Genomic DNA, 27,460 nt, shown 5'->3' on the forward strand with positions numbered 1-27,460 from the left:
GGCGACCGAGGAGTGACCGGGGGGTTTAGGGGGGGGGCCGGGGAGTGACCGGGGGGGTTTGGAGGGGTCGGTGAGTGACTGGGGGGGTTTGGGGGGGCCGGGGAGTCACCGGGGGGGCGAGGGGCGACTGGGGGGTGACCGGGGGGGTTTGGGGGGGCCGGGGGGTCACCGGGGGGGCGAGGGGTGACTGGGGGGCGACCGGGGAGTGACCGGGGGGTTTGGGGGGGCCGGGGAGTCACCTGGGGGGCGGCGGGGAGTGACCGTGGGGGTTTGGGGGGGCCGGGGGGTCACCGGGGGGGCGAGGGGTGACTGGGGGGCGACCGAGGAGTGACCGGGGGGTTTAGGGGGGGGGCGGTGAGTGACGGGGGCCAGGGGGGTTTGTGGGGGGGGACCGGGACTTGGGGGGCAGCGCTGTGGCGGCAGGAGGAGGGGGGGCTGTGTGCAAGTGTGGGGGGGGCAGAGCTGGGATGGGGGGCAGGGGGATGTGGGGTTGGGGGGCAGGTGATTGGGGGGAGGCAGATTTTGGGTTGTGGGTGGGGTTGGGGGGCAAGTGAATGGGGGGGAGACAAGGCTGGGGGTGCAGGGGGATGGGGGTACAGGTGACAGTGGGGGGAGGCAGCTCTGGGGGCGCAGGGGGGTGTGGGGGTGCAAGGGGAGTTGGGGTTCAGGTGACTGGGGGGACAGGAAGGTCTGGGGGTGCAGGGGGATATGGGATGGTGGGGGGCAGGTGGCTGGGGGGGGCAGACAGGTCTGGGGGCGCAGGGGGATGGGGGCAGCAGTGGGGCTCCAGGCCCCCGGGGATGTGTTTTGGGGTGTGTGTCTACTGGGGGGTGCTGGCGGGTGCCACCCATCAGTCAGGGGTGTCCCCAGTGCCATGAAGGGACCCAAAACCTGCAGCTGTGACACCCCCCTTCCCTTCTACCCCCCCCCCCCCCCCCCCCCCGGGTGCCGGCCGTGGCCGTTTCTTTGGGAAAAAAAGGGAAACGGAAACTTTCCTCCAACCGCCAGACGGGCCTGGGAGGTGTCACGGTCGCTGCCAGGTCTCAGCGCGGGGCCGCCTGTGCCAAAACCCGCCTTTTCCTTTGTGAAAACTTAATTTGGGTGGCGATGGGTGTTTAAAAATGTTGGGCCCCCCCCACCACCACTAAATAGTGGGGTTTGACGACCCCTCCTGCCCCCCAGCTGAGCGCCTCACCGCAGCCGAGATGGACGAGCGGAGGAGGCAGAACGTCGCCTACCAGTACCTGTGTCACCTGGAGGAGGCCAAACGGTGGGGCTGGGCCTGGGGGGCCCCTCTGCGAGCTTAAATTTGGGGGGGGGAAAAGGAGTTGAAGGGGTTGGGGGGGGGGGAGAAGCCACAGGGAGTCTGGGGGCGGGGGGAGGATGTGAAATCCTGCCTGTTCCTGGGGCTCTCTGGCCCTTCAAAGGGTTTTTTTTGGGGTTTGGTTTTTTTTGGGGGGGGCCCTCAGCCGTGCTGTTGCACCCGAACTGAGAAACCCCACCTGTCTGCTAAACCCTGCAGCAAAAGGGTGGGGGCTGAGCTCCTCCTGCAGTGGGGGTGATTTAAGGGGGGTGGGGGGGGGGTGTGTCTCCTTGGTGCTGCTTTTCCTGTCTTGAAGGGGTCTGGGGGGGGTCTGTGACGTACCCCATCTCTGCCCCCCCTCCCCTTCCAGTTGGATGGAGGCCTGCCTGAGCGAGGAGCTGCCCCCCCCAACAGAGCTGGAAGAGAGCCTGCGCAACGGGGTTGTACTGGCCAAACTGGGCCACTGCTTCGCCCCCACCGTGGTCCCCATGAAGAAGATCTACGACCGCGAGCAGATGCGGTACAAGGTAGGAATGTGGTGCCACGGGTGTGTAGTCCTTAGGGTGTACCCCAAAACTTGCAGGAGTCTTTCCTCCGCTGGTGAGGAGGGACGTGCTGCTTGCAGTCCTTACGGATGGGCTTCAACAATGGCAAGTGTGGCCAGGTCCTGCCCTTGGGCCACAGCCACCCCCTGCATGGCTACAGGCTCGGGGAGGGGTGGCTGGAGCTGTCTGGGAGAGAAGGGTCTGGGGGTTCTCAGTGACAAGCAGCTGAACAGGAGCCAGCAGTGTGCCCGGGTGGCCAAGAAAGCCAACGGCATCCTGGCTTGTATCAGCACTAGTGTGACCAGCAGGAGCAGGGAGGTGACAGTCCCCCTGTGCTCTGCCCTGGGGAGGCCACACCTGGAGGGTTGTGTCCAGGTTTGGGCACCTCAATCCGAGAGAGATCTCGAGGGGCTGGAGCGAGGGCAGAGGAAGGCAACGAGGCTGGGGAAGGGCTGGAGAATCAATCCTGTGAGGAGGCAGGGAAGGAGCTGGGAGTGTTCAGTGTGAGGAGGAGGAGGCTGAGGGGAGCCCTCATCCCTCTCTGCAGCTCCTGACAGGACATTGCAGAGAGGCTGGGGCTGGGCTCTGCTCCCAGGGGATCAGGGACAGGACAAGAGGGAACGGCTGGAAACTGCCACAGGGGAGGGTCAGGCTGGGCAGGAGGAGAAAATGTTTCCCAGCAAGAGTGGTCAGAGAGCGGAACAGGCTGCCCAGGGAGGGGGAGTCCCCATCCCTGGGGGGGTTTCAGGGCCGTTGGGATGAGCTGTGGGGGATGTGGGGTAGGGGAGGACTTTGTAGAGTCGGGCTGAGGGTTGGACTCGCTGATCCCGAGGGGCTTTTCCAACCGGAATGATTCTGGGGTTCTCTTATGGGATCGTTAAGGGACGATTTAATAGACCACGGCTGCAAATGGGGTCTCTGAGCTAGGGGGGGCCGCAGGCTTTGCCTCTGTCTTTAACCTCATGCCCTGGCAGAGTGGGTTTGGGGGAGAGGGGGACCCCAGGGATGAGAGAAACTGGGGTTCAGCCTCACCCTGTTTTCTTCTTTTCCAGGCAGCCGGGCTTCACTTTCGGCACACGGATAACATCAACTACTGGCGCGATGCCATGAGCCATGTGGGGCTTCCCCTGGTAATGCCCCCCCTGCCCCTCTGTCCCCGGGGCCAGGGACATGCTGGCCTTTGCCATAGTGGCAGCACTGGCCCTGCACGGGCTCATCCAGGGGGGCTTCATCTCTGCCCCCCACCCCTGGACACCATCCTCCCTGTGGAACATCTCAGTCCCATCTCCACCTGAGCTGTCTCTTGTCTTGTTGGCAGATCTTCCACCCAGAGACCACCGACATTTATGACAAGAAGAACATGCCCCGGGTGGTCTACTGCATCCACGCTCTCAGGTGGGTGCCCCTGGCCTGGCCCCGGGGCCAAAACTTGTGTCATGGTTCATGTTGGGGCTCACGAGCCCTTTGGTGGCATCGCCCCCAGGGCTGGGGCAACAGCCCTCACGTGTTGCGGAAGGGTTGGGAGGGAGAAGCAAGTGACTGGGGTGGTCACGGCGTGTGTCTGCTGCGTCTTTCAGCCTGTACCTCTTCAAGCTGGGGTTGGCTCCTCAGATGCAGGACTTGTACGGGAAAGTGGATTTCACAGGTATGGCGCTGCATGGGGGGGCTGGGGAGTGGCTGAGGGAACTGGGGGGGTTCAGTCTGGAGAAGAGGAGGCTGAGGGGAGACCTCCTGGCCCTCTGCAACTCCCTGCCAGGAGGGGGCAGAGAGGGGGGTGAGTCTCTGGAGCCAAGGCCCCAGCGCCAGGCCCCGAGGGAATGGCCTCAAGCTGCCCAGGGCAGGGTCAGGCTGGCTCTGAGGAAGGATTTCTGTGCAGAAGGGGCTGTTGGGCGTTGGAATGGGCTGCCCAGGGCAGGGGGGAGTCCCCGGGATCCCTGGGGGGGTTGAAGAGTCGGGCTGAGCCAGCGCTGAGGGATCTGGGGGAGTTGGGAACGGTCAAGGGGAGGGTCATGGTTGGGCTGGAGGAGCTTCAGGGGCTTTTCCAACCCAGATGAGTCTGGGATTCTGTGATGCTTTTGGATCCCTGAGGTGGGAGGGATCTGGGGAATGAAGATTTTTTGGGGCAAGTTTTTTCAGAGCTTGCTCAGTGATGTTTACCCCAGTGTGCGTGTTTTCCGCACCCCCCCTGGTTTGGCAGGGGGATGGGGGGAGCCAGCAGAGCCCCCCTGGGGCTCTGTGCTGCAACCACGGTGCCAGTGCTGAGCGGTGACGCCTCTGTGCCCTGCTCCAGAGGAGGAGATCAACAACATGCAGCGGGAGCTGGAGAAGTATGGCCTGCAGCTGCCCACCTTCAGCAAGATCGGCGGCATTTTGGCCAACGAGCTCTCTGGGGACGAAGCAGCAGGTAACGGGTGCCCGCGGAGGTGGTGGTGCTGTGCATCAGCCCGTAGCAGGATCTTGGCTCAGCCCTGAACGTCGAGCCTGAGCCCAGCAAACTGCTCTGCGAGGCGCTTTCCTTCAGACCCGGGGTTTTGTATGAGCTGGGCTTGCTGTAGAGACCCCGAGACCTCCCTTGAGAAGTTGGGGTTCCCACCATCGCACGGGGATATAGCGATGATCTGTCACAGCCCTCTGTGCCCCGTCTCACCTGTCCCCTCCCCTCTTGGCCCCCAGTCCACGCCACCGTGCTGGCGATCAACGAAGCGGTGGATCGGGGGGTGGTGGCACAGACGATGGCGGCTCTGTGCAACCCCAGCGCGATGCTCCTCGACCTGCGCCAGGGGCTGGCAGGCGCCTACCAGGAGATGCTGCACCAGGCGAAGCTGGAGAAGGGCAGCAATGCCAGGAACAGGGTGAGGAGGGCACGGGGGGGTGGTTCTGGGGGGGCTGGGAGAGGTGCAGCCCCTCTGCTGGTGGGGGCTTCCAGCTGGAGGGGTCTCTCTTTGGTCCGAGACTGGGTAAAACACAACCGGGGGGCCCTTGTGCTAATCGGAAGGTGTGTGTAGGGGAAATTGTTTCTCTTTGGGGGCTGGTTGGCCCTGTGCGCTGTTGGGGGGTGCTTGGGCGGAAAGCTCAGGTGGGGTGTCCCTCTCCAGTACCTGCAGGTGATCCCCGATGGAGAGGACATCTATGACCGGTGTCTGACCCAGGCTGAAATCCAAGGGAACATCAACAAAGCCAACGGTGAGCAAAGCTGCGCCCTCTGTCCTGGGGGTGTGTGTGTGTGTGTGTCCCCAGAGTTTTATCGGTGGAACTGTGGTTCTGCAGGGAGGAGCTGTGTGCCCAGACCAGCTTCAGACCTGGCAGGGAGCGGGGCTGGCTGTGCATTTCCGAGGAGAAATTAAAATTAGTGGTACACAGGCTTCACCCGGAGCTCCCTTCGCTCCCTGGAGCCACGGGATGATTTACCTGCTCGCCTTCTCTGGGTGTCAGCTGGCCTCTCTCCTAGTGCACGGCGCTCTGGAGGAGGTGGACGATGCCCTGGAGCGACAGGACACGCCGGGGCTGTTCCGTGCGCTGCAGGACCCCGTCCTGGCCCTGCGCTGCCTCCGGCGAGACAACCTCGACCGGTATTTGGAGCAGCTCAGCATGGACCGGGAGCAGAAGGCACTGGTAGGGGCTGGCAGGAGCTGGGGGGGTCCCTGTGCTGGGGTGACACTCGGGCTGCATGTGGTCCCCAGGAGGGGGGGGATGTGTTCCCTCCATGGGCAGGGGGCTGCTCTGCAGATTGTCGGCTTTGTGCCAAGGCTCTGAGCGCGGCTGTTCCGTCAGCACAAGCAGGAGCTGTGGGGAAGGGAGTTAAATGCAGTTGGTGACCGGTCACGAGTGGTGTCCCCCAGGGCTGGGTTTTGGGGCCACTCCTGTTTAACACCTTTACTGGTGTTCTGGATGAAGGAATCAAGTGCCCCCGCAGTCAGTTTGCAGAGGACACCCAGCTGGGTGGGAGTGTTGATCTCTCGAGGGTGGGGAGGCTGCAGAGAGACCTGGCCAGGCTGGAGCCATGGGCTGAGCCCCACTGGGGGAGTTTCACTGAGGGCAAATGCCGGGGGCTGCCCTTGGGCCACAACAACCCCCAGCAGGGCTACAGGCCTGGGGAGGGGTGGCTGGAGAGCTGCCAGTCAGAGAGGGACTGGGGGGGTGAGAATGAGCCAGAGTGTGCCCAGGGGGCCAAGGAGGGCAATGGCATCCTGGCTTGTACCAGCCCTGGCGTGGCCAGCAGGGACAGGGGAGGGATCTGAGCCCTGGGCTCGGCACTGGCGAGGCCGCCCCTCGATTCCTGGGTGCAGTTTTGGGCCCCTCACCCCAAAAAGGCCATTGAATGACTCGAGCGTGGCCAGAGAAGGGCAACGGAGCTGGGGCAGGGTCTGGAGCACAGGTCTGCTGGGGAGCGGCTGGGGGAACTGGGGGGGTTCAGTCTGGAGAAGAGGAGGCTGAGGGGAGACCTCCTGGCCCTCTGCAACTCCCTGCCAGGAGGGGGCAGAGAGGGGGGGTGAGTCTCTGGAGCCAAGGCCCCAGCGCCAGGCCCCGAGGGAATGGCCTCAAGCTGCCCAGGGCAGGGTCAGGCTGGCTCTGAGGAAGGATTTCTGTGCAGAAGGGGCTGTTGGGCGTTGGAATGGGCTGCCCAGGGCAGGGGGGAGTCCCCGGGATCCCTGGGGGGGTTGAAGAGTCGGGCTGAGCCAGCGCTGAGGGATCTGGGGGAGTTGGGAATGGTCAGGGGGAGGTTCATGGTTGGACTGGGGGAGCTTCAGGGGCTTTTCCAACCCGGATGAGTCTGGGGTTCTGCTTTGGGGTGAGACCAGATGCCTCTTTCTCCCTGCTGCAGGAGCTGGGCTACATGGACCTGCTGGAGCAGGAGGAGGTGGAGGCAGGGATCATCGCAGCGAACAAGAAGGACGAGGAGGAGCGAGCCAGTGGGTGACTGGGGTGAACACGGTGCTCGTGGCAGGTTTTGCTGCCTGTTGCATCCCCCGGGGCTGGTAGCCATGCTGGCAGCCTGGCCATGTCCACCTCCTCCAGCTCGCCCTGGTCTGTCCCTCAGTGCTGCGAGCTGTCAGCCAGATCAACACAGCCATCCGTCGAGGGGTGCCGGCCAAAACAGTGGAAGCTCTGATGGATCCTGCAGCGCTGCTGCCTGAAGTCTACCCACTCGCTGCCCCCCTGTACCAGCACCAGCTGGTCTTGCTGCAGGGCCAGCACCCACGGGTGAGCTCCCCCGTGACAGGCTCCGGGTTCCATAGGCATGGGGTGCTTCCCCTGCACCTGGGGGGGCTGGAGAATAAGGGTCTGGGGGGGTCAGTGTCTCTGCCTGCCCCACACAGGGTGAGCTGGTGCAGGAGGAGCTGTTTGTGGCTGTGGAGATGCTTTCGGCCGTGGCGCTTGTTAACCGAGCTTTGGACGCCGGGGACCCCGACGGGCTCTGGAGCAGCCTCATCAGCCCTGCCCTGGGCCTCTCGGGTGTTGAGGATGCAAACGCGCAGCGGTGAGGAGACAGTTTCTGTGTTTGGGGTCGGTGGTTGGAGAAATCCTTTGGGAGGGGACAGGCAGGGGGCCTGGGCTTTGCGTGGGCTTGTTCCAGCAGCCTCCTTACCCTGTGCTTTACCTTTTCCCCTTTGTAAAACAAAGCAGATGGCTCTGGCAGGTGCCATTCCTGCTTAAAATGCACCAAACCGTTGCCCTGTGTCTCCCCTCTAGGTATTTTGAGGACTTACTGCACCTGAAAGGCCAATCTAGAGGAGCAGGAGCCGAGTTCCTGAGCTGGAATGATATTCAGGACAGTGTGAACAGCACCAATTCCTCAGTGCAAAATGAAAACGCCCGTGAGTCCTCCCCACGTGGGCTTTGCTCATGCAGGGGGTTCTGCAAACTCTCCCAGGAGGGAGCTTGCTGGGGGGGAACCCAGCCCTAATGAGACACCAGAGAGTCTTGTTCTACCCTGGGCCACAAGTCTGGGTGTCTGGAGTGTTGGAGCTGAACCGGCGTGTCCCTCCCTTCCCACGCAGGCATCCTCGCCGTCCGGCTGATCAACGAGGCGCTGGTGCAGGCCGACCCCGAGAAGACGCTGGCGGCGTTGCTGCTGCCGGCCGCCGCCCTGCCCGACGTCGTCCTCCCGACCGCTCGGCGCTACCACGACGTCCTGGCCCGGGCGCGAAGCCTGAAAGCCCAGGTTGGGTGACATCTCCCCCCTGCAGGTGTTGGTGGGGTGATGTGGTGCAAGACCAGCACAGAGGAAGCTCTTAAAATCCCAGACTCATCCGGGTTGGAAAAGCCCCTGAAGCTCCTCCAGCCCAGCCATGACCCTCCCCCTGACCGTTCCCAACTCCCCCAGATCCCTCAGCGCTGGCTCAGCCCGACTCTTCAACCCCCCCAGGGATCCCGGGGACTCCCCCCTGCCCTGGGCAGCCCATTCCAACGCCCAACAGCCCCTTCTGCACAGAAATCCTTCCTCAGAGCCAGCCTGACCCTGCCCTGGGCAGCTTGAGGCCATTCCCTCGGGGCCTGGCGCTGGGGCCTTGGCTCCAGAGATTCATCCCCCCTCTCTGCCCCCTCCTGGCAGGGAGTTGTAGAGGGGGGGTCCCCAGCTCGCTACACCCCATCTCCCCACATCTCGCAGGCCACAGAGGACGATGGAGCTGAGCTTTGGTGGGAAGAGATCCAGGAAGGCGTCTGCAGGGCCAACCAGGACACAGTGGCAGCCAGGAGGAGTGAGTGCTCTCCCCGGTGTGGGTGCTGGGTGCTGGTCCCCTCATCCTGGGAGGGGAGGGTTCTGCTGCAGGGGAAGATGAGAAGAGGCTCAACGCGAGCCCTCTTTGCTCCCGCAGTGGCCCTGGGCACCGCCGCCATCAACCAGGCCATCAAGGAGGGGAAGGCGACGCAGACCCTCCGGGTGCTGCACAACCCTGACGTGGGGCTGCGCGGCGTGGTGAGCGCCTGCGCCGCAGCCTACCAGGAGCAGCTTGCGGCTCTGATGGCCACCAAGAGCCAAGAAGGTAAGATCTTTAGGGGCTACAAAAACTTTCCCCGAAGGAGCCTGGGGCTGCCCTAGCTGTTCAGGGGGAGCAGCAGCACCCCCAGCAGCACCCCGCAGCAGCGCCGCTCCGTCTCGGTGTGCAGGGACTCCGAAGCCGCGCTGGGTCCGGCACAGGCTGACGGATGGCACCGAGTTCTACCTGAGCCTGCAGAGCTTTGAGGGCACCTGGCAGCGCCCATGCGACGGCGGCCTCGTCACCACCCACCTGAGCCGGGAGGAGATCCAGGTACGGGAAGAACGGGGCTCGGTGGTCAAAGAAATTGCCTCAACACTAAAGTTTGGGTTTTGTTTTTTTGCTGTTAAGCAGGAATTCTTTATCAGCAGCACTGGGGTCGCCCTGGGGGTTCTCCACTGTGAGGGCTCCTCTGAACTAGCAAGGAACATCAGTTTACACACAAATCATATTCATTGGATTTCGTAGAATGGGTTGTCTTATGGTAATGAGTTCCTGGAATTCGTTTACAAAGACTGAGCATGTGTAGTGAAAATAGGGTGAGGGGCTTCTGTGGTTGAGGGAGGAAGTAAGCAGTCTTCTTCACAGCGTTCACTAACTGACCTCTCCAGAGCGTGCGCTGTGAAGGAAAGTCCAGGTGCCTCCTTCCTAAACCAGCAGAATCATCCTCCCTGTAACCGGGTCTCTGCGTCTCCGTTCAAACTCCCCCTTAGCTCATTCTGGGAGTTGCCCAAGTGTCCACTGAAGGCCTTGAGTCCCCTCCCGGTGATTTCCGTAGAGAGCCTGACGGGCGTTTTAATCTCACCTAAACAGAGAGACCTAAGGAAACAGTTGAGGAGTCAGGAGTCCTTGAGAAACAAACGAAGCAAAACGCAAGCAAAGCTCCCAGACATCACAGCACAGTTTAGTCGTAATAATTGTCAGAAATCTTTTTGTCCGAGCCCTTCCATCGGGCGCTGGCGGCATCGCCGGGGCTGAGCCGCTGCATCGTGTCCCCACAGTCCGTCGTCACCCGAGTGACCGCGGCGCACGCCCGGGAGCAGCTGTGGGCCTCCAACGTCGCCTTCGTGGTGAGGCTGCAGGCCCGGCTGCGGGGCTTCCTGCTCCGGCGGGACTTCGCGGCACGACGGCGCGTCCTGTGGGAGCAGCAGCCGGCCGCCCTCAGGATCCAGGTGACGTAACCAGACTGTCCCACCCCTGGGCTGGGGGGTGCAAACCGCAGGCGGCCACTCGCAACATCCTCCAGCGAGTGCTGGTGCTTGCTGCTCCGTGCCTTTAATAGCCAGGACTTGCCCAAGGTGCTGCTGAGGATGGTGCGGGGCTTGTTTTTCTCACAGCAGCTGCTTTGGGTGCTGGTTTCCTCTCTTCCCACGTTGCTCTCTCCTCTCCTCTTCCCTCTTTCCACGTTGCTCTCTCCTCTCCTCTTCCCTCTTTCCACGTTGCGCTCTCTCCTCATGTGCTCTCTGAAATCCACCTGGACGTCACAGCGACCTCGCACACATCTCAGTAGCTGATTTGTCTTTTCTCCTGCCCAGGCTTGTTGGAGAGGGTACAAGCAGCGCAGAGCTTACCTGGAGAGGCTGCGCTACCTGCGAGCCAACGCAGATGCTGCAGTAAAGGTTTGGAAGGTTCCTTCACCCTTTGCTCCTGCACTGGGCATCGCCGCCTGCTTCCTCAGCAACAAGCGGGGCATTTCCCCCTTGCCCAGCAAAGAGGCAGCATGAGGGGATGGGGGAGGCTCAAGTTGGGGGAGAATATCTTGCAAAAATCCCCACGGTTTTCACCCGCTCGCTTTGGCCAAGCGAGACCTTCCAGCGTCCAACTGCTTGAACATCTCTGGCAGATCCAGGCGGGCGTGAGGATGTGGCAGGCTCGGAGGAAGTACCAGGAGCGGCTGCGCTACTTCAGGCAGAACGTGAGTGAGGGGATGGCGAGTAAAACTGCTCCTGGGAGTGTGTCACGTCTGTGGGGATGGAGGGGGATGATCCTGAGCGTGGGGTTGGATCTCTGCCCATTAGAGATTGTGGAGGGAGAGGTTGGCCCATCCTTGCGTGGGGACAGAGGGGAAGGAAAAGGTGCCTGATGGGTCTGGAAACCAAACTATCAGGCTCTGTAAAGTGTGAGGAGAGAGGAAGCGCTCCAGTTCTACCAAAAACCAGTAGGACTTCAAGATGCTCATCGGAGAGGAAGGGAATTTTGGGGGAAAGGGGTGTGTTGGCTGAGGGAAGCGAAGCTCTGCCTCTGGACTTGCGGCAGCGTGTGAAATGCAGCAAGGGGAGGGGAAACGACCCCCAAGGAGGGTGAAATCCTGCAATCCCTCCTGGGTTGTGGAGACCCTCACCCCGGGCATCAGCAGATTCCCAGTGGTGGGAGGAGCCAGCTGGCTCTCCTTCACTCCCCACATGTTTTAGGGATGCTGTGGGGAAACATCCTCCACCCTCTTGTTTGTCTTGGCAGATTAAAGCTGTAATTAAAATCCAGGCTTTTGTGCGAGCTAACAAGGCCCGTGGGGATTACAGGATGCTGGGTAAGTGCCTGCTCATCTCTGCTCTGAAGTGGTTATAATTAATTGGGAAGGGGACTCTGCCTCCTCCCGTGGTGGGGAGGCAGTGGCAGGCTGGCCACTGGTGTCCCTGTGGCAAGCACAAGAGTGGCAGTGGCTTGGTGGCTCCTTGGCATCAGCCCTGGGGCTGCTTTTGCTGCCCCTCCCAAAGGTTTCCTGGGGAGGTGTTGCAGAGCACGGCACCATCTTGTCCTCTCCTGGTGTCGCAAGGAAGAGGCTTTTTTGGGGGAGGAGGATGGGGTGTCTTGGTGAGATGGTGGAGGTCTGAGGGCCCACGGTGGGGGTGGCAGCTCAGTTTTCCCCACGAGTATTGGTGGTGTCACCCCCTGCCTTGCTGCAGTCCACGCCAGGAGCCCGCCGCTGAGCATCGTCCGGCGCTTCATCCACTTGCTGGAGCAGAGCCAGCACGACTTCTGGGAGGAGTCGGAGGTGCTGCGGCTGCAGGAGGAGGTGGTGAAGAGGATCCGTGCCAGTCGGCAGCTGGAGAGTGATCTGGACCTCATGGACATCAAGATTGGGCTGTTGGTCAAGAACAGGATCACGCTGCAGGTGGGGAGCACGGCGGCGGGGAAGGACCAAGCCTGAGCCTGTTCAGCCAGTGCAGGGCTGGTCCTCCCCTCCTTGGCAAACCAGCTTGAACTTCTCCCTGCTTTGCTTCTAAAGAGGTTGGAGGGGTTGGGGAGCATTGAGGTGCCTCTGGCTCCCTTTCCTCAGAAGCAGGGCCAAATGCTGGAGCTTGCCAGCAGTTCCCAACGCTTCTCTCTCTCCCGTGGGTGCAGGAGGTGGTTTCCCACTGCAAGAAGCTGACCAAGAAGAACAAGGAGCAGCTCTCGGAGATGATGTCCATAGACAAACACAAGGGGCTCAAGTCCCTCAGCAAGGAGAAGCGGCAGAAGCTGGAGGCCTACCAGCATCTCTTCTACCTGCTTCAGGTGGGGCTGGTGGGGTTTTGCTGTGTCTGCCACACCTGGGGGAGCAGTGCGGGGCCCCCCACCACCCCACAATGCTTGGGCTTAGCTTGGTGTTCCTTGTCCTTGCAGACACAGCCTGTGTACTTGGCCAGGCTAATCTTCCAGATGCCCCAGAATAAGTCCACCAAGTTCATGGAGTCGGTGATCTTTACGCTTTACAACTACGCGTCCAACCCACGGGAGGCTTACCTGCTGCTCCAGCTCTTCAAGGCAGCGCTGCAGGAGGAGATCAGGTGGGTGCCCCAGTTTGGGGACAGGTCTGGGAAAAAGCTGGACCAGAGGCACCAGCTTGGCTGCAGTCATCTCCTCTGGCTGCTGCCTCCTGTGCTGGAGAACACGCACACGGGTTCATCCTCTTCACTGCATCCCTCCTGCGCCTCTCCCCAGGTCCAAGGTGGACCACGTCCATGACATCCTGACGGGGAATGCCACAGTGATCCGGCTGGTGGTCAGCTTCTACCGCAACGCGCGCGGGCAGAACGCTCTGCGGCAGATCCTGGGCGGCCCGGTGCAGGAGGTCCTGCAGGACAAGACCCTCAACATCCGCACCAACCCCGTGGACATCTACAAGGCGTGGATCAACCAGACAGAGTCGCAGAGCGGGCAGAAAAGGTCAGGCCCTGGGCAAGAAGTTAGCCTGACTGCAGGGTGGTGGGTGTTGGGATGGTGATGGGGAACAGCTGGTGGATGGTCATGAGTGGTGTCCTCAGGGCTCGGTGTTGGGACCATTTCTGTCCAACATCTTTATTGATGATCTCCATAAGGACACAGAGTGTGTCATCAGTGAGTTCACAGGTGACACCAAGTGAAGCAGGAGTGTCAGTCTGCACGAGGACAGGGAGGGTCTACAGAGGGACTTGGCTAGATTGGATTGGTGGCCAACATCAACGGGATGGGCTTCAACAGGGCCAAGTGCCAGGTCCTGCCCTTGGGCCCCAACCACCCCCTGCATGGCCACAGGCTCGGGGAGGGGTGGCTGGAGCTGTCTGGGAGAGAAGGGTCTGGGGGTTCTCAGTGACAAGCAGCTGAACAGGAGCCAGCAGTGTGCCCGGGTGGCCAAGAAAGCCAACGGCATCCTGGCCTGTATCAGCACTAGTGTGACCAGCAGGAGCAGGGAGGTGACAGTCCCCCTGTGCTCTGCACTGGGGAGGCCACACCTGGAGGGTTGTGTCCAGGTTTGGGCACCTCAATCCCAGAGAGATCTGGAGGGGCTGGAGCGAGGGCAGAGGAGGGCAACGAGGCTGGGGAAGGGCTGGAGAATCAGTCCTGTGAGGAGGCAGGGAAGGAGCTGGGAGTGTTCAGTGTGAGGAGGAGGAGGCTGAGGGGAGCCCTCATCCCTCTCTGCAGCTCCTGACGGGACATTGCAGAGAGGCTGGGGCTGGGCTCTGCTCCCAGGGGATCAGGGACAGGACAAGAGGGAACGGCTGGAAACTGCCACAGGGGAGGGTCAGGCTGGGCAGGAGGAGAAAATGTTTCCCAGCAAGAGTGGTCCGAGAGTGGAACAGGCTGCCCAGGGAGGGGGGAGTCCCCATCCCTGGGGGGGTTTCAGGGCCGTTGGGATGAGCTGTGGGGGGATGTGGGGTAGGGGAGAGCTTTGTAGAGTTGGGCTGAGGGTTGGACTCGCTGATCCCGAGGGGCTTTTCCAACCGGAATGATTCTGGGATTCTACCACCTTGTCTTCTATTCACAGCAAGCTCCCGTACGAGGTCAGCCCTGAGCAGGCTCTGAGCCACCCCGAGGTCCAACGGCGGTTGGATATTTCTATCCGCAACCTCCTCGTGGTGACAGACAAGTTCGTCTCTGCCATCACCTCTTCTGTAGACAAGATCCCGTATGTATCTCGAGGGTTTGTACGTGCACCCCTGCAGCACTGTTGGATTGAAAGTAGCTTCAGCCAGGCCTTAGAAAGGGAGGTTGGGTGACAGGGGACTTCCCTGTCCCTTGGCTGCTGCAGGACTCACTGCACCATCCACAAGGAGAAATCTTAAATATTAGCGGGTGTTGCTGCTTCTGCTCCTCCAGCTATGCCCTGGTAGGCTGCATCTTCTTGCTGCCCCATTTCTGTGCCCTTTACTGGTGTTGAGGTGTCTGCAAGGAAGAAGCTGAGCTTTTGTAGTAATCCCGGAGGATAAAGGCTTCCTCCAGGGGTATCCAGGCTGGCAGCAGGGTAGGGGAGGGAGCTGAGGGATGTGGCAGCTGACAGTCTCCCCTGTGGGCTCTTCCGTCACCCCAGGGCTTGCTGCTGCTTGGGGGATGGATGGTAGGGATGGGGCAGTGTGGCCGAGCCTGGTGCTGTGCCATGTGCCAACAAACCTATCCCTGCCCCCTCCTCAGCTACGGGATGCGCTACGTGGCCAAAATCCTGAGGACATCGTTGGCTGAGAAATTCCCCACGGCCTCGGCAGAGGAGATCGACAAGGTACCCCGGGGTTGGGAGGCTCTGCGTGGCTTTGTTGGGTTCAACTGTGTGTGTGTGTGTGAAGGGCCCGTATCCCTCTGCAGAAGATCAAGTCTTGACTTAAAAGTGCCTTCAAGTCAACATTTTTGTTGAGTCACTAAGGGAATGCCAATGGTGCTTCCATCCCCTCCGGGAGGGTCCCTCCAGGCAGTGCGAGGGCAAAACACCCACCTCTGTGGGCACCAGCCCGTGTGCTCCCCAACACCCAGTCCATCTTGTGCCCTAGATCGTGGGGAACCTGCTCTACTACCGCTTCATGAACCCGGCCGTGGTGGCCCCCGACGGCTTCGACATCGTGGACATCTCTGCCGGGGTGACGGTGCCTCCCGACCACCGCCGCAACCTGGGCTCCGTTGCCAAGGTGCTGCAGCACGCGGCCGCCCGCAAGGCCTTTGATGGGGAGAACGCGCATCTCTGCGGGGTGAACCAGTACCTGGAGGACACCCACCACAAGTTCAGGTGGGCACCACGATGACCTCGGGCTGGGAGGGCGGCTACGAGCTGGTGGAAGGGTTGGGTTTTTTTTTTGGAGCTGACCAAATAAGATCCTTCTCTGCAGGAGGTTCATCTCTGCTGCCTGCTGCGTCCCTGAGCCAGAAGAGAGGTTTAACGTGGACGAGTACTCAGAGATGGTGGCTGTGGCCAAACCAGTCATCTACATCAGCGTGGGGGAGCTCATCAACACGCACAAGGTAAGGACATAAAACTCATCCGCAAACCAGCGGCCCCCACTTCTGCTCCCTTCTGGGCTTTCTACCGCCTTTCATCATGTTCCTGTATCCTACCACTAGCACAGCTGTTCCTGGTCTTCTTTTCCCTTTTAAGTAAGGAAATAATCCCAATTCTGCATGTTCTCTGTTGCTTGTTCTTCCCCAAACCTCACAACCTCGCAGTCCCCTCTCTAGTGCAAAGGAATTGATCCTGACCAGCCTTTGCTCCCTGTTTCTTTGCATGCCCCTGACTCTCCTCCCTTGTGCCATCCAGCTCCTGCTCGAGCACCAGGACTCCATCGCGCCGTGCCACGGAGACCCCCTGCACGAACTTCTGGAAGATCTTGATGAGCTTCCTACGGTCCAGTCCCTTGTTGGTGGGTAGAGCTCTGGGGCCCACCACCCATCCCTGCAGCAGGAGGGTGGCTACAGGGATGCTTTTCTTGCGTGAAGCAATAGCTGGATTGCTTTGGGCACGGGGAATTCAGCCCTCCTGAGCCCAACGTGGCTACTTGGGCTCTCTCTGACCTCGCAGGGGAGAGCATCTCCAGCCTGGCAGACTGCAGCACCGAGCAGGCGCTCTCCCAGCTCAGCAAAATGGAGATTTCCCTCACCCTCACCAGCAAGCTGGTGCTGGCAGCCAGCAGTGAGGAGAATGACACCAGGAGCTTGCTGCTGAGGTGAGGATGGGCTCTGTGGGCTTCGGGGGGGGTTGGGACGCCAGCTGGGATGCTCGAGGCGGGCAAGAAAGACTCAGAAGCCAACTAAATAACATGCTGTTCTGGAGGAGGGGGGATGATGGTCTGGAGCAGACGCCTGATCTCCCCCTCTGCTCTCTAGCACCAAGCAGATGCTGGTGGACGTGATCCAGGCCCAGCCAGGAGATTCCCTCCCGGAGATCCTGTGGACGCCGGCCTCAGAGCATGAGGTGGGGATGCACGAGGCTGCTGCTGGGGATGAGCTAAAAAACTCAGGGGAAACGGCAAACAAGCCCTCGGCAAAAATCTACCCTGCTCCTCTTGGCTTGGCCACTGATCTTACACTCCAGTGGCTCCATTGTTCAGAGAATGCATGTGTGTTTGGTCCAGGAGAGATTTGTATGGCCAGTGGTGAAGAAGGCCAACGGCATCCTGGCTTGTGTCAGCACTGGCATGGCCAGCAGGGACAGGGAAGGGATCTGAGCCCTGGGCTCGGCACTGGGGAGGCCGCCCCTCGATTCCTGGGTGCAGTTTTGGGCCCCTCACCCCAAAAAGGCCATTGAATGACTCGAGCGTGGCCAGAGAAGGGCAACGGAGCTGGGGCAGGGTCTGGAGCACAGGTCTGCTGGGGAGCGGCTGGGGGAACTGGGGGGGTTCAGTCTGGAGAAGAGGAGGCTGAGGGGAGACCTCCTGGCCCTCTGCAACTCCCTGCCAGGAGGGGGCAGAGAGGGGGGATGAGTCTCTGGAGCCAAGGCCCCAGCGCCAGGCCCCGAGGGAATGGCCTCAAGCTGCCCAGGGCAGGGTCAGGCTGGCTCTGAGGAAGGATTTCTGTGCAGAAGGGGCTGTTGGGCGTTGGAATGGGCTGCCCAGGGCAGGGGGGAATCCCCGGGATCCCTGGGGGCGTTGAAGAGTCGGGCTGAGCCAGCGCTGAGGGATCTGGGGGAGTTGGGAACGGTCAGGGGGAGGGTCATTGTTGGGCTGGAGGAGCTTCAGGGGCTTTTCCACCCCAGATGAGTCTGGGGTTCTGTATCAAAGTGTGTGTGTGTGTGAGAGGGGTTGGATTTCTCCATCTCCTCATTTCCTGCCAGCCATGTGCCAGGCTTTCACTCTCTCCTCATCCCTAGGAAGCCTCCCACGACCGTCTCGTGCGCCGGCGAGCGCTGCGGGATGCCCAGACCCCCACCAAGCTACAACGCAACCGCTCCTTGGCTGCCAACAGCCGCCTCTCCTTGGAGGAGAAGAAACGCAAGATCAGCCGCAACCTGCGGCGCTTGGAGAGCCTGGGGCTGGTGGACTCTGCCCGTCAGTACCAGGAGCTCATCGACGAGCTGGCCAAGGTGTGCTGGGGGAGGCTGAGCGGGGAGCTCCTCTCTGAACCCACCTGAGATCCTGCTCTGGTGCTTCAAAGCTCAAAACAAGTTATATTGGCTTTTTTGTACGGCTTTGCTTCCTCCAGGACATCCGTAACCAGAGGCGTTACCGGCAGCACCGCAAAGGGGAGCTCCTGAAGCTGAGACAGACCCTGCAGGGCCTCAACGCCAAGACCTTGTTTTACGAGGAGCAAATTGATTATTACAATCAGTACATCAAGACCTGCCTTGACAAACTGGCAGTCAGCAACAAGTACGTTTCCTTACAAAAAAATTTTAAAAACTTAAATTATCTGGCTGTTGTGAGTGCCAGAGGTGTTGGGGGTTGTGCGGGGCTGGGGACCAGCTCTGAGCACGTGGTTCCTTCTCTTCAAGCGTCAGTGGGAAGAACAAGAAGCTGCAGTCGCTGCACTACACGGCGGCCCGGCTGTTCGAGAAGGGGGTCCTGCTGGAGATCGAGGACTTGCCCCTCAGCCAGTGCGTAACCCACGGGCTGTGGGATGGGCTGTTGTGGCACAAAGCTTGGGCAGGTGGAGGAAAATGGCCTGGGAGGAGGGTGCATGTGAGCCCACCATTGTCCCCCAAGGATGGAGTGAGTTGTTTTGGGTATTACCTGGAGAATGCGGAGCAGTTGGTGTTTGGAGGGGGGTTTCACAGAATTATCTGGGCTGGAAAAGCCCCTGAAGCTCCTCCAGCCCAGCCATGACCCTCCCCCTGACCGTTCCCAACTCCCCCAGATCCCTCAGCGCTGGCTCAGCCCGACTCTTCAACCCCCCCAGGGATCCCGGGGACTCCCCCCTGCCCTGGGCAGCCCATTCCAACGCCCAACAGCCCCTTCTGCACAGAAATCCTTCCTCAGAGCCAGCCTGACCCTGCCCTGGGCAGCTTGAGGCCATTCCCTCGGGGCCTGGCGCTGGGGCCTTGGCTCCAGAGACTCACCCCCCTCTCTGCCCCCTCCTGGCAGGGAGTTGCAGAGGGCCAGGAGGTCTCCCCTCAGCCTCCTCTTCTCCAGACTGAACCCCCCCAGTTCCCCCAGCCGCTCCCCAGCAGACCTGTGCTCCAGACCCTGCCCCAGCTCCGTTGCCCTTCTCTGGCCACGCTCGAGTCATTCAATGGCCTTTTTGGGGTGAGGGACCCAGTTTTTGGCCTGTGGGTCTCACACGTGCCAAGGGCTCTGTGCTGGGTGGGGGACCTGCTGCTTGGTTGTGTTAAAGCTGTGAAGCACGTTCTGGTAGTGAGCAGCTCCCTCCCTCCCCCCCTCCCTCCAGGTTCAGGAATGTGATTTTCGACATCATCCCCTGTGAGGAATCGGGCCGGTTCCAGGTGAAAGCCAAATTCATGGGGATCGACATGGAGCGGTTCCAGCTGCACTACCAGGTGTGGGGGGTTACCTGGGGCTGCTGCTGCCACAGCGGGGCCAGGGCAACCTTGGGGGTGCAGGGGATGGGTGGTTTTGGGGGACCCCTGCCCCAAGCTGGGCACAGCCTCTCTGTGCATCTCCCACTGCGTGTCCTGACACAAACCCAGCTCCCTGCTGCCTCCCCTCTCCCCCAGGACCTGCTGCAGCTGCAATACGAGGGCGTAGCCGTCATGAAGATGTTCGATAAGGCCAAGGTCAACGTCAACCTGCTCATTTTTCTCCTCAACAAGAAGTTCTTCAAGAAGTAATGGGAGAGAGTGGGGAGGGGGGCTTGGGGGGGCGATTTAAACTTGCCAAAGAGAAACCTTGGGGTCGGTGGTGCTGGAGCAGCCTGTCCCCGTGGCAGTGAAGCTTTCCTGCCTGGATGCAGCGAGCTCGAGCATCCACAGCACCCAGCTGGGGAGAGCCCCAGCCCTGGGCAACCTGAAATCAGTGTTGGCTACCAGCTGGCTGGGACCCCCCAGCTCTGTGGCTTGTGCTGGTGTGAGCCAATCCCGGACCCTCCCTGCAGGAAGGATGCGGCTGCCCCAGCTCTGGCAGTGAGCGTAGCTTTAAAAAATCTAGTTTTTGTGGGTATTTTAGCTGTTTAGTTCCTGTGTTGCTAACAGCTGGCTGCTCAAGGACACTATGGATTTCTGGACGCTACATATATTTTTAGTGATGAAATAAAGGTATTTTAATATATATATTTTTTCCTCCCCCCTTAAGATGGGGAAATGTCAGAATTAGACTTTATATGGGGTTAGGGAGCAAGGGAGAATATAGAGGCAATAACTGCTTGTGGAGACACACAGAGGCTGTCCTCTAATAAATCAGGGTGCAATAGGAGAATTTTGGATTTTAAAAATGAATTTCAGTGGCTGTTCTCCAGTCAGGCTGGTGTGCTGGGGATGCCTCACAGGACCAGAGCGGGGAACTCCCCTCTCCCCTAGAGCACCCCCAAGCCCCTGTCTCAGCCAGGCTGGTGTCTCTGTTCCCTGTTAATCGGTTTTAAAGTGTGGCGTAATGCCCAAGTTTGGCCACGGCTGCTTTTAAAGACTTTCTCTTCCACAAAACTCCTTCCCCAGCCCCTTCCAAGTGATGGGAAAGGAATTATAACGGTCCCAAGCCTCCCAGCCCTGTCTCCCTGAGGCACAGGAGCAGCAGTTCTCAAACCTGCTCTGCAAAGGAGATTTTTGGGGGGATCTCAATGGGAATCTCCATCGCTGCTTCAGTAACTGCCTGAGCACCTTGAGGTGGCTCAACGGTACCCTGATGTATTGGTGTTTAGGGCATCTATCTTGTCTTTGATGTTTGTGAGGTTTTTATGTCTTTTTTTTTTTTTTTCTGTCATATAAAATCTACCCTCACCCCTCCACTGTGTGTGTACTGCATCCCAGCTGTGCTGCCTTTGCTCATTTACTTTAAATAAATGTGTATAAGAAAATACAGACTGGCTCTGGATGATTGTTTCTCCTTCAAACAGCTCCATGGTCCTCACCTGCCTCTCCTCTCCCTCACTGGGTGCTTTCAGGCTTGCGCCATTCCCTGCAGCACCCTGTCCCCAAAGCAAGGTGCCCCCTGGGCTTATGGCAAGGGCAATGGTGGCCACGTTAGCCAGGAACCGTCTCCCTTGAAGCAGCGCTGAGTCAGACGCCGAGGCATCGACTCAGCTCTTGCACGAGGAATTTAGGCCACTTTCAGACACACTTAGTTCTTAAATAAATACTATGATTACATCTCATAAAGACTATGATTATATCTCTAAAGGAATGAATTGGGATCGAGCTGCAGCACTCTTCCAGTTTTAAAATAGGACCCGGCTGTAGTTAACCTGTTGGGTGCTGCACCCTCAGCAGGGACACGATCCCTGTGAGTTGCTGGTGTGTGGTACCTATCACTGCTTTTTTTTTTCTTCTTCTTGTTACCTTTTTTTTCTTCTTCTGGTTACCTTTTTTTTTTTACTTCATTGCCTTTAAGGAAAGAAGAACTGGTGCTTCTCTGGCTGTGGCTCAGCGTGGCTTGCTTGCCACCAGCCACCTCTTACAGCAGCTGCTGGCTTTGCAGAAACATCATTTCACACCCTGAAACCGTTTATTGGTGATGGTTTGGGTGTGGAGGGGGAGGCTGCAGAATGATAATTAATCCTCAGCAATTTGTTAAGCACATGCCTTGTATCAGCCTCGGCATAGGCTTGAGGGGACTCAGCGTTGCTGTGGAAAAGGTGATTTTTTGGCTCCCGGAAAGCTGCGTGGTGGCCAGCCACGGCTCAGAAATGGGGTGCTGGCTCGTGCCACCTGCCCATGCCTTTTGAGGAGGTGGTTGGAGGGGAAAATTCAGCTCTGGAAATGCCAAAGGAGGCCCGTGGCCAGGCTCGGGCTGAGCCATTTCCCGAGGCAGCTCCACTAGATGTCATTGCAAGCCGGGGGAAAGCGCCGTGGCCGGTGGGAGCCCAGGCACCGGCTGTGGGTGCCGCAGACGATGGGTGCTCCGAGCACCCTGTAGCATCACGGCTACCGGCAGCCTCCGTGGTGCAGCCCCAGCTGGAGCGAAGGAGGGGTCACACCGATCCCAGGGCGTGTGGTCCAGATCTGGGACTCGGCGAGCCTGAGGCACACGGGGGAACGGGGTCCTGGCCGTGAATGCACAGCCCTGGGCTGCTTCTCTGCCCTGTGGGCTTTCTCTGGCGCTCTGGGCTCGCTGGGATGCACGGTGCTTGCCCAGGCTGGGATGGGAAAGGAGACAGGGAGGAAAGTAAGGTCCTGCTCCAACCTGTCGTTAAAACCATCCTGAAAAGTGGGGATGGGGTGAAAGGGAGATATTTGGGGTGCCCCTGAGGCTCGTATTTCCCCTAGTCCAGCTCCAGCGGGTCCCGGGCAGCACCTTGCACCCATGTGCTGTGCAGCGCCTGGGGCCACGTGCCGATACCCAGAAGCCAAGTTGAAGAAACTCTCCAAGACTCCCTGTGGGGCCACATGCATCGTCCTGCAGTGAGTCCCCTCACTGACCTCCCAGGTCTGCACCCTCGCACCCGGCCAGGATCCGGTATCCCCGGCTCCATCTGTGGAGCTGGTGGCCGTGCCCCGCTGTGCCGGAGGGTGCTGGCCAAGGGGTCACCTCCCCAGTTGCCTTGCAGCCCCTTAGCAACAGCCACAGAACCCCAGACTCATCTGGGCTGGAAAAGCCCCTGAAGCTCCTCCAGCCCAACCATGACCCTCCCCCTGACCCTTCCCAACTCCCCCAGATCCCTCAGCGCTGGCTCAGCCCGACTCTTCAACCCCCCAGGGATCCCGGGGACTCCCCCCTGCCCTGGGCAGCCCATTCCAACGCCCAACAGCCCCTTCTGCACAGAAATCCTTCCTCAGAGCCAGCCTGACCCTGCCCTGGGCAGCTTGAGGCCATTCCCTCGGGGCCTGGCGCTGGGGCCTTGGCTCCAGAGACTCACCCCCCCTCTCTGCCCCCTCCTGGCAGGGAGTTGCAGAGGGCCAGGAGGTCTCCCCTCAGCCTCCTCTTCTCCAGACTGAACCCCCCCAGTTCCCCCAGCCGCTCCCCAGCAGACCTGTGCTCCAGACCCTGCACCCACCCTGCTTCCTCCAGCCTCACTCCCTCTCCCTCGTTACTTATTGCCGTAATTGCCTCCAGGAGCATAAATGAGGCACCAGATGGGTGGGTTTTCAAAAAAAAACGAGAAAAAAAGGGCCCGAGAGAGGGTTAACAGAAGTATGCATATAAGTATATCCATGTGTATACATGTGAGTGTGAGGAGAGTAGTAAAATGGCGAGGGATATGTGTTAAGTATTTCAGATCTGATCAGGCTGGTGCTCAGGGCATCGGGTACATCCCTGCAGCCCCTGGCAGTCGGTGTTTGCAGGAGTTAAGGAGATTGGAGGCAGCTGCCAAGTGTAATCAGCGGGGAGAGGAGCCACCAGACCCATCCTGGGGCTGCTGCCCTGCTCCGGGCTGGGAAAGGGGCTGCTGGCTCTGGGATTTTCCAGATTTGAGGAGGGAGAGGTGAGAGAGGACAGAGGAGAGCAGGAAGGTTCGTGGCTGAGAGCTTGCTGTCCTGCGAGCACCATCTACCTACTCCAGTACGCTCGTAGGAACCCACAACCCCCCCAAAAAAGGATGAAAAGTTGTTAAATTGACCTCAGAAAGCTGCTGCTGGGAGTCCTGATCCCATCAGCTCAGGGGCTGCCCGGCCCGGTGGAGCGGGTGCTGAGGGTGTTTGGTGCTGGCTCGAAGGCAGCTCTCGGGGAGCCGCTCTCCCCCCGCGTCACGTGCCGCAGCGATGCTAATCCCGGGTTGAAAGCCGGTGCCCCGCGCTGCGCCCGCTAATCCCCCTCGGCTGCGGGGCTCAGGCTGCACCGCTGCCTCGGCGAGACCTGGGGTGGCCGAGCAACCCGGGGGGACCCCTTGGCAAGAGCCGTGTCCGCGTCCTCTGCTTCAGCCTTGAGGATGCTCACGTGCTCCCTGCCCTGTGCAAAAGGGTGCTGAGTCCCAGAGCCCCCCCCAAAACACGCTGTGGGATAGAGGCTGATGTAAAAGTCAGCAGGGCTGGGCCGTGCTGGGTTTATCCCAGCCCCGAGGTCAGGACATCCCAACAGCCCGGGAAAGCACGGCGGCTGCCCGGGAGGAGGGATTCACCTTACTTGGCCAACCTGGCTTCGGCACAGCCCCGATTACTCAGCGCGCAAAGACCTCGCCTGCAGCACCGAGGAGGTAGGTGAGCGCTGGAGCCTGCCCGTGTCCGACTCGGGGTTCAGGATGGGTTTGTGGGGCTCCTCCCCAGAAGCAATCGCCTTCCCAGCAGCGCCGGGGGCTTTGCAAGGCGGCTCCTGCTGGGATGGCGCAGGCTTCGCGCGCTGAAGAATAATATTGTTGTTCCCTTCCGATGGTAGCAGCTTCCTCGTGGGAGAAGGGAAAAAGCACAAACCGAACTGGGGAGAAAATAAGAGGGGAATGTTTGCCGACTGTCTGCTGTGTGTTGTTGCTGTTTGTTGTGTTTCTGCCGTTGCTTTGGCAACCCCGGGAAGACATGCCAGGCTGTAGCATCGCGGGTACCAGCGCTCTGCAGCGAGGAGCCGAGGCTCAGCTCGGCAGGGCAAAGCTGCCGGCCTGGTAGCGGCCCCCAGATGGGGTGGGGGGCTTTGGGGTGGGGGGATTTATGGGGTGTCCAGCTCAGCTGCTTCCCATCTGGGTGAGCCTGGGCCGGGCACTCGCTTTGCACCCCTGGGCCGTGGCATCCTGGATGTGTTGTGATGGGGTAGGGGAGAGCTCTGTAGAGTCGGGCTGAGGGTTGGAGTCGATGATCCCGAGGGGCTTTTCCAACCGGAATGATTCTGGGATTCTGTGAGGGCAACCTGGTTCTGAGATGAGCAAAGAACTGTGGCTTGAAGGTCTGATGGGTTATTGTCACCCATGGGGGAAAGCAGCCAGCCTGGCTGTTCCCTGGGGGCCTCGGGAGGATCTGGGCTCATCCCCTTCCTTCTCGTTCAGAAGAAAGGGAGAAAATCAGCAGTTCCGTGGTGGGGTGGCTGCTGCTGTGCAGATAACGCACCCATGCCCGTCCAGGACAGGAGTTGTCCCTCTTACACCAGCGCCCCAAAGCGTGGCCCGTGCAGGGGGGGGTTAAACCGAGTTCCAGCTCCTGTAGCTCCGTTTCACAGCGGGGTGGAGGTGGCCGCTGTGGGCCAGGTTGGGGCTGGGGGTGACCGAGGTAGAGGAGTGTGGCTGAGGAGGGGAGAGGGGCCAAGAGCAGGCTCGGGGAGGATGATGATGCTCCCAGAGTCCCTTGCTGCCTCCCGCAGCGCCCGGAGCTGTGCCAGCGGCTGACATCCGTCAGAGCGGAGCCGTGTGTGCCCTGCGGCATCCCCAGGGCAGAGCAATCAGGGGGTGGGTGAAGACTTGGCCCTTGGGGACCAGGAACCACTCTGTGCAGCCCCGAGATGCGTGTTAACTCTTCGGGGGCTGCGGCAGGAGAACCGAGCTCCTCGGGGATGTGGGCATGGTCCTCCCTGAGCCTGCGGACCCCAGGGCTTTGGCACTTATCCCTGCCAAAGGGATGCCCCACTCATCCTTGGGGGCTCTGCTGCTCTCCATCCCGCTTCGCACAAGAAGTCTCCGCGTGGAAAGGTTGCAGCCTGTCGCTGGTTAGACGTGCCAATTTAATTAAATGATTTAATTGCCGCATCTCCAAATGGCGCTTGTTTTAACTAAAAGGAGAGGCCTGATGAGGAATCCTGCCCTGAACTGGAAGCTGACTCATTCGCCTCCCAGTCCCGGGGTCAGCGCTGGATTGCAAATAAACACACCAAATTCCCACTGCTCGGTTCTGGGAACGTGCTCCCGGCCTGCGCCGAGGGCAGGGACCCGGGAAGGGGCTGGGCATCCGCCTGCCTCCCCCCGCTGAGAAGCAGGGGGGCTTTGGTGGCACCTGGAGCCGTATCAGTGGGGCAGAATAAAAACCCCAGGGGCTGTGGCAGGGGGGGAAAAGCCCTGATGAGGGTCTGAAAAATCCCAGTGTGGAGATTCACCGCCCTGTTCTTCCTTCCAAATGGAGAGAGCAAGGTTCAGGCCCCAGCCCTCTTGCATCCTTGCTGTAGCTGCCAGGTGATACCCAATTCCCATTTTCTTTGGTTCCAGCCCCGGGGAGCCCCATCCCCTCCTCGGTCTACAGTTTCCATCACAGCACCTCTGGGTGCAGCTTCAGCCCAAAGCCAGGTCTCAGAAGTGAGGAAAACTGAAACATTAAAGAGGAGGGAGCTGGGACTTGAAGCCACATCCGAATCCCAGGATGGGGGGCAGCTCCTTCCGCCCCCAAAAACTCCCCGCATGGGGCTGAGTGGAAACAGGAGCCAACCGTGAGTCACCCCTGGGGCTCCCACCGAGGGCGAGGAGGGAGTGACCTTGTGCCGCTGAGCCAGCGTGGGCCGGGAGCCGTGGCCCCGCCAGCCACGGGAAGGGGAAGCTTTTGCTCAGCACGGGTGTTCCAGGGGAAAGAATGAGCTCTGGGGCTGAAACCGCCGGCCGGAGGGGACTGGAGCAACAGGCACGAGGTCAGGGAAGGTCTGGGGGTTCTGCCCCATCTCTGAGGGGGGAGTGTGAGGGTTTGCAGGATTTGGGCACTGCCTGACCCGCTGGGCTCAGCGAGTGGCACCCTGTGAGCCAAGAGTCCCTCTCCTTCTGGGAAACTCTTGGTGGGGGGAAAAAAAAAAAAAAATCTCCCCTTTGCTCTGTTCCTGCCACCCTGTCCTCAAGCCTTGGGATCCTTCCAGGCTGGCGCTCAAGACTGTTTTCCCCCCGTCAACTTCTTTTCCTTGAATCAGCGGACGTGACTCACCGGGAGGAAAGCAAGCGCTTGGGCGAGCTGTGCTCCAGCCTGCGAAGGCGCCATCGGGTCCCTTCTGGGCACAAAAGGCCGATGCAGCCGAACGCCACGGGAGCAGAGAGGCAAATTCTGGGCTGCCGTTCATCTCCATCCCATCGCCGTCCCCTCCCCGTGCCCAGCCCAGTGGGTGCAGCAGGGTGGGAACTGGTCGAGCCGGTGCACCCCGTCCTGGCAGAGAGGGGAGATTCCTCTAGTGGGGGGTGACCCTCGGTGGGGGGCTGCAAGACACGCCTGCGCCTTCATCACTGATGGTGCTGGGGACGTGCGTCGCCCTTCCCAGGGGACCCTCGGAGGGGAGGAGCGGGCAAAAACCCACCCGCGGCAGGTTTGTGCTTCGCTGCGGAGGGGGACAGATGGAGAAAATCACCCCGCGGTGGGTTTACTCCTCCCGGCGCTGGGTTAGGGGAGCAGCCGAGCGAGCAAGGGTGCCAAATCTTGGCTGGATTAGTTAAAGAGATCAAGGAGCCAAGGGATTAGGGAGTCAAGAGAGCCGAGCCACCTGCGGGGCGGGGGGGAAAAAACCTATGGAGGAGGATATGCCAGAGTTCAGGAGAGAGGTGTGCAAGGCCTGGGCTTTGGAGCGATTAGATAAGTGAATCAGGGCCTCGGAACGATTAGAGAAAGAAATCAGGTTTTACACCAATTAGGTAAAGTCCCCGAGTGATTAGATACAGTGGTGGCTGCAAAGAAAGGTCTCCCAGCGGTCCTTGGTACAGATAGGGCTGAGAATTGATTAAAGGAGCATCAGAGGCTGAGAGCAATTTGATAAGAAAACAAAACAGTGGATCAATTAGCCTGGGAAAGAGGACGAGGCTGGGCGATAACGAGAAAGGGGAAGAGGAGCTGGTAAAACCAACCCCTACGGCCCCTACGATGGGGCTGGTGGAGCTACAGGGAAGGGCTGGGAGGGGAGAAAAACTGTCCCAGCTGGATCCGCCAAGGGCTGGGGGGGGACCTGGGGCTATTTCAGCTTGGCGTTAGCATGGGTCTATCCACAGCCTGGCCTACAGATGGGTTTATTGTTGGCTGTGGCTAGTGTGAGCCCCGTGCAGCTCAGTGTGGGATGTGGGGAAGC

At 60.2% G+C, this 27,460-nt stretch overlaps 1 protein-coding gene and 1 long non-coding RNA gene across 2 annotated transcripts in view; both read left to right on the plus strand.

The window, feature by feature from the left end:
• The first annotated feature begins 1,190 nt into the window (after window positions 1-1,190).
• IQGAP3 (IQ motif containing GTPase activating protein 3) lies at window positions 1,191-19,266 on the plus strand. The gene is made up of 37 exons (XM_074929345.1): window positions 1,191-1,270; window positions 1,674-1,830; window positions 2,901-2,978; window positions 3,167-3,243; window positions 3,426-3,493; window positions 4,139-4,252; window positions 4,522-4,700; window positions 4,953-5,031; window positions 5,297-5,460; window positions 6,671-6,758; window positions 6,887-7,050; window positions 7,167-7,327; window positions 7,540-7,664; window positions 7,848-8,011; window positions 8,459-8,549; window positions 8,667-8,834; window positions 8,959-9,101; window positions 9,830-10,000; window positions 10,364-10,447; window positions 10,672-10,743; window positions 11,286-11,355; window positions 11,732-11,940; window positions 12,171-12,323; window positions 12,432-12,595; window positions 12,750-12,974; window positions 14,053-14,193; window positions 14,697-14,781; window positions 15,047-15,279; window positions 15,380-15,512; window positions 15,805-15,907; window positions 16,066-16,210; window positions 16,371-16,458; window positions 17,353-17,565; window positions 17,685-17,851; window positions 17,974-18,075; window positions 18,867-18,975; window positions 19,153-19,266. Exons 1-37 carry the CDS (start codon window positions 1,206-1,208, stop codon window positions 19,264-19,266), a joined length of 4,866 nt encoding a protein of 1,621 aa, XP_074785446.1. The 5' UTR covers window positions 1,191-1,205.
• A 4,096-nt stretch (window positions 19,267-23,362) lies between these two features.
• The window catches only part of LOC141971725 (uncharacterized), a 62,755-nt gene continuing 58,657 nt past the window's right edge, over window positions 23,363-27,460 (plus strand). Inside the window, exon 1 of the long non-coding RNA XR_012635314.1 lies at window positions 23,363-23,717. This is a non-coding gene — a long non-coding RNA (uncharacterized LOC141971725). The remainder of the gene's footprint in view (window positions 23,718-27,460) is intronic.

Source organism: Athene noctua, chromosome 29 (assembly GCF_965140245.1).
Source record: "Athene noctua chromosome 29, bAthNoc1.hap1.1, whole genome shotgun sequence".
Taxonomy (NCBI): Eukaryota; Metazoa; Chordata; class Aves; order Strigiformes; family Strigidae; genus Athene; species Athene noctua.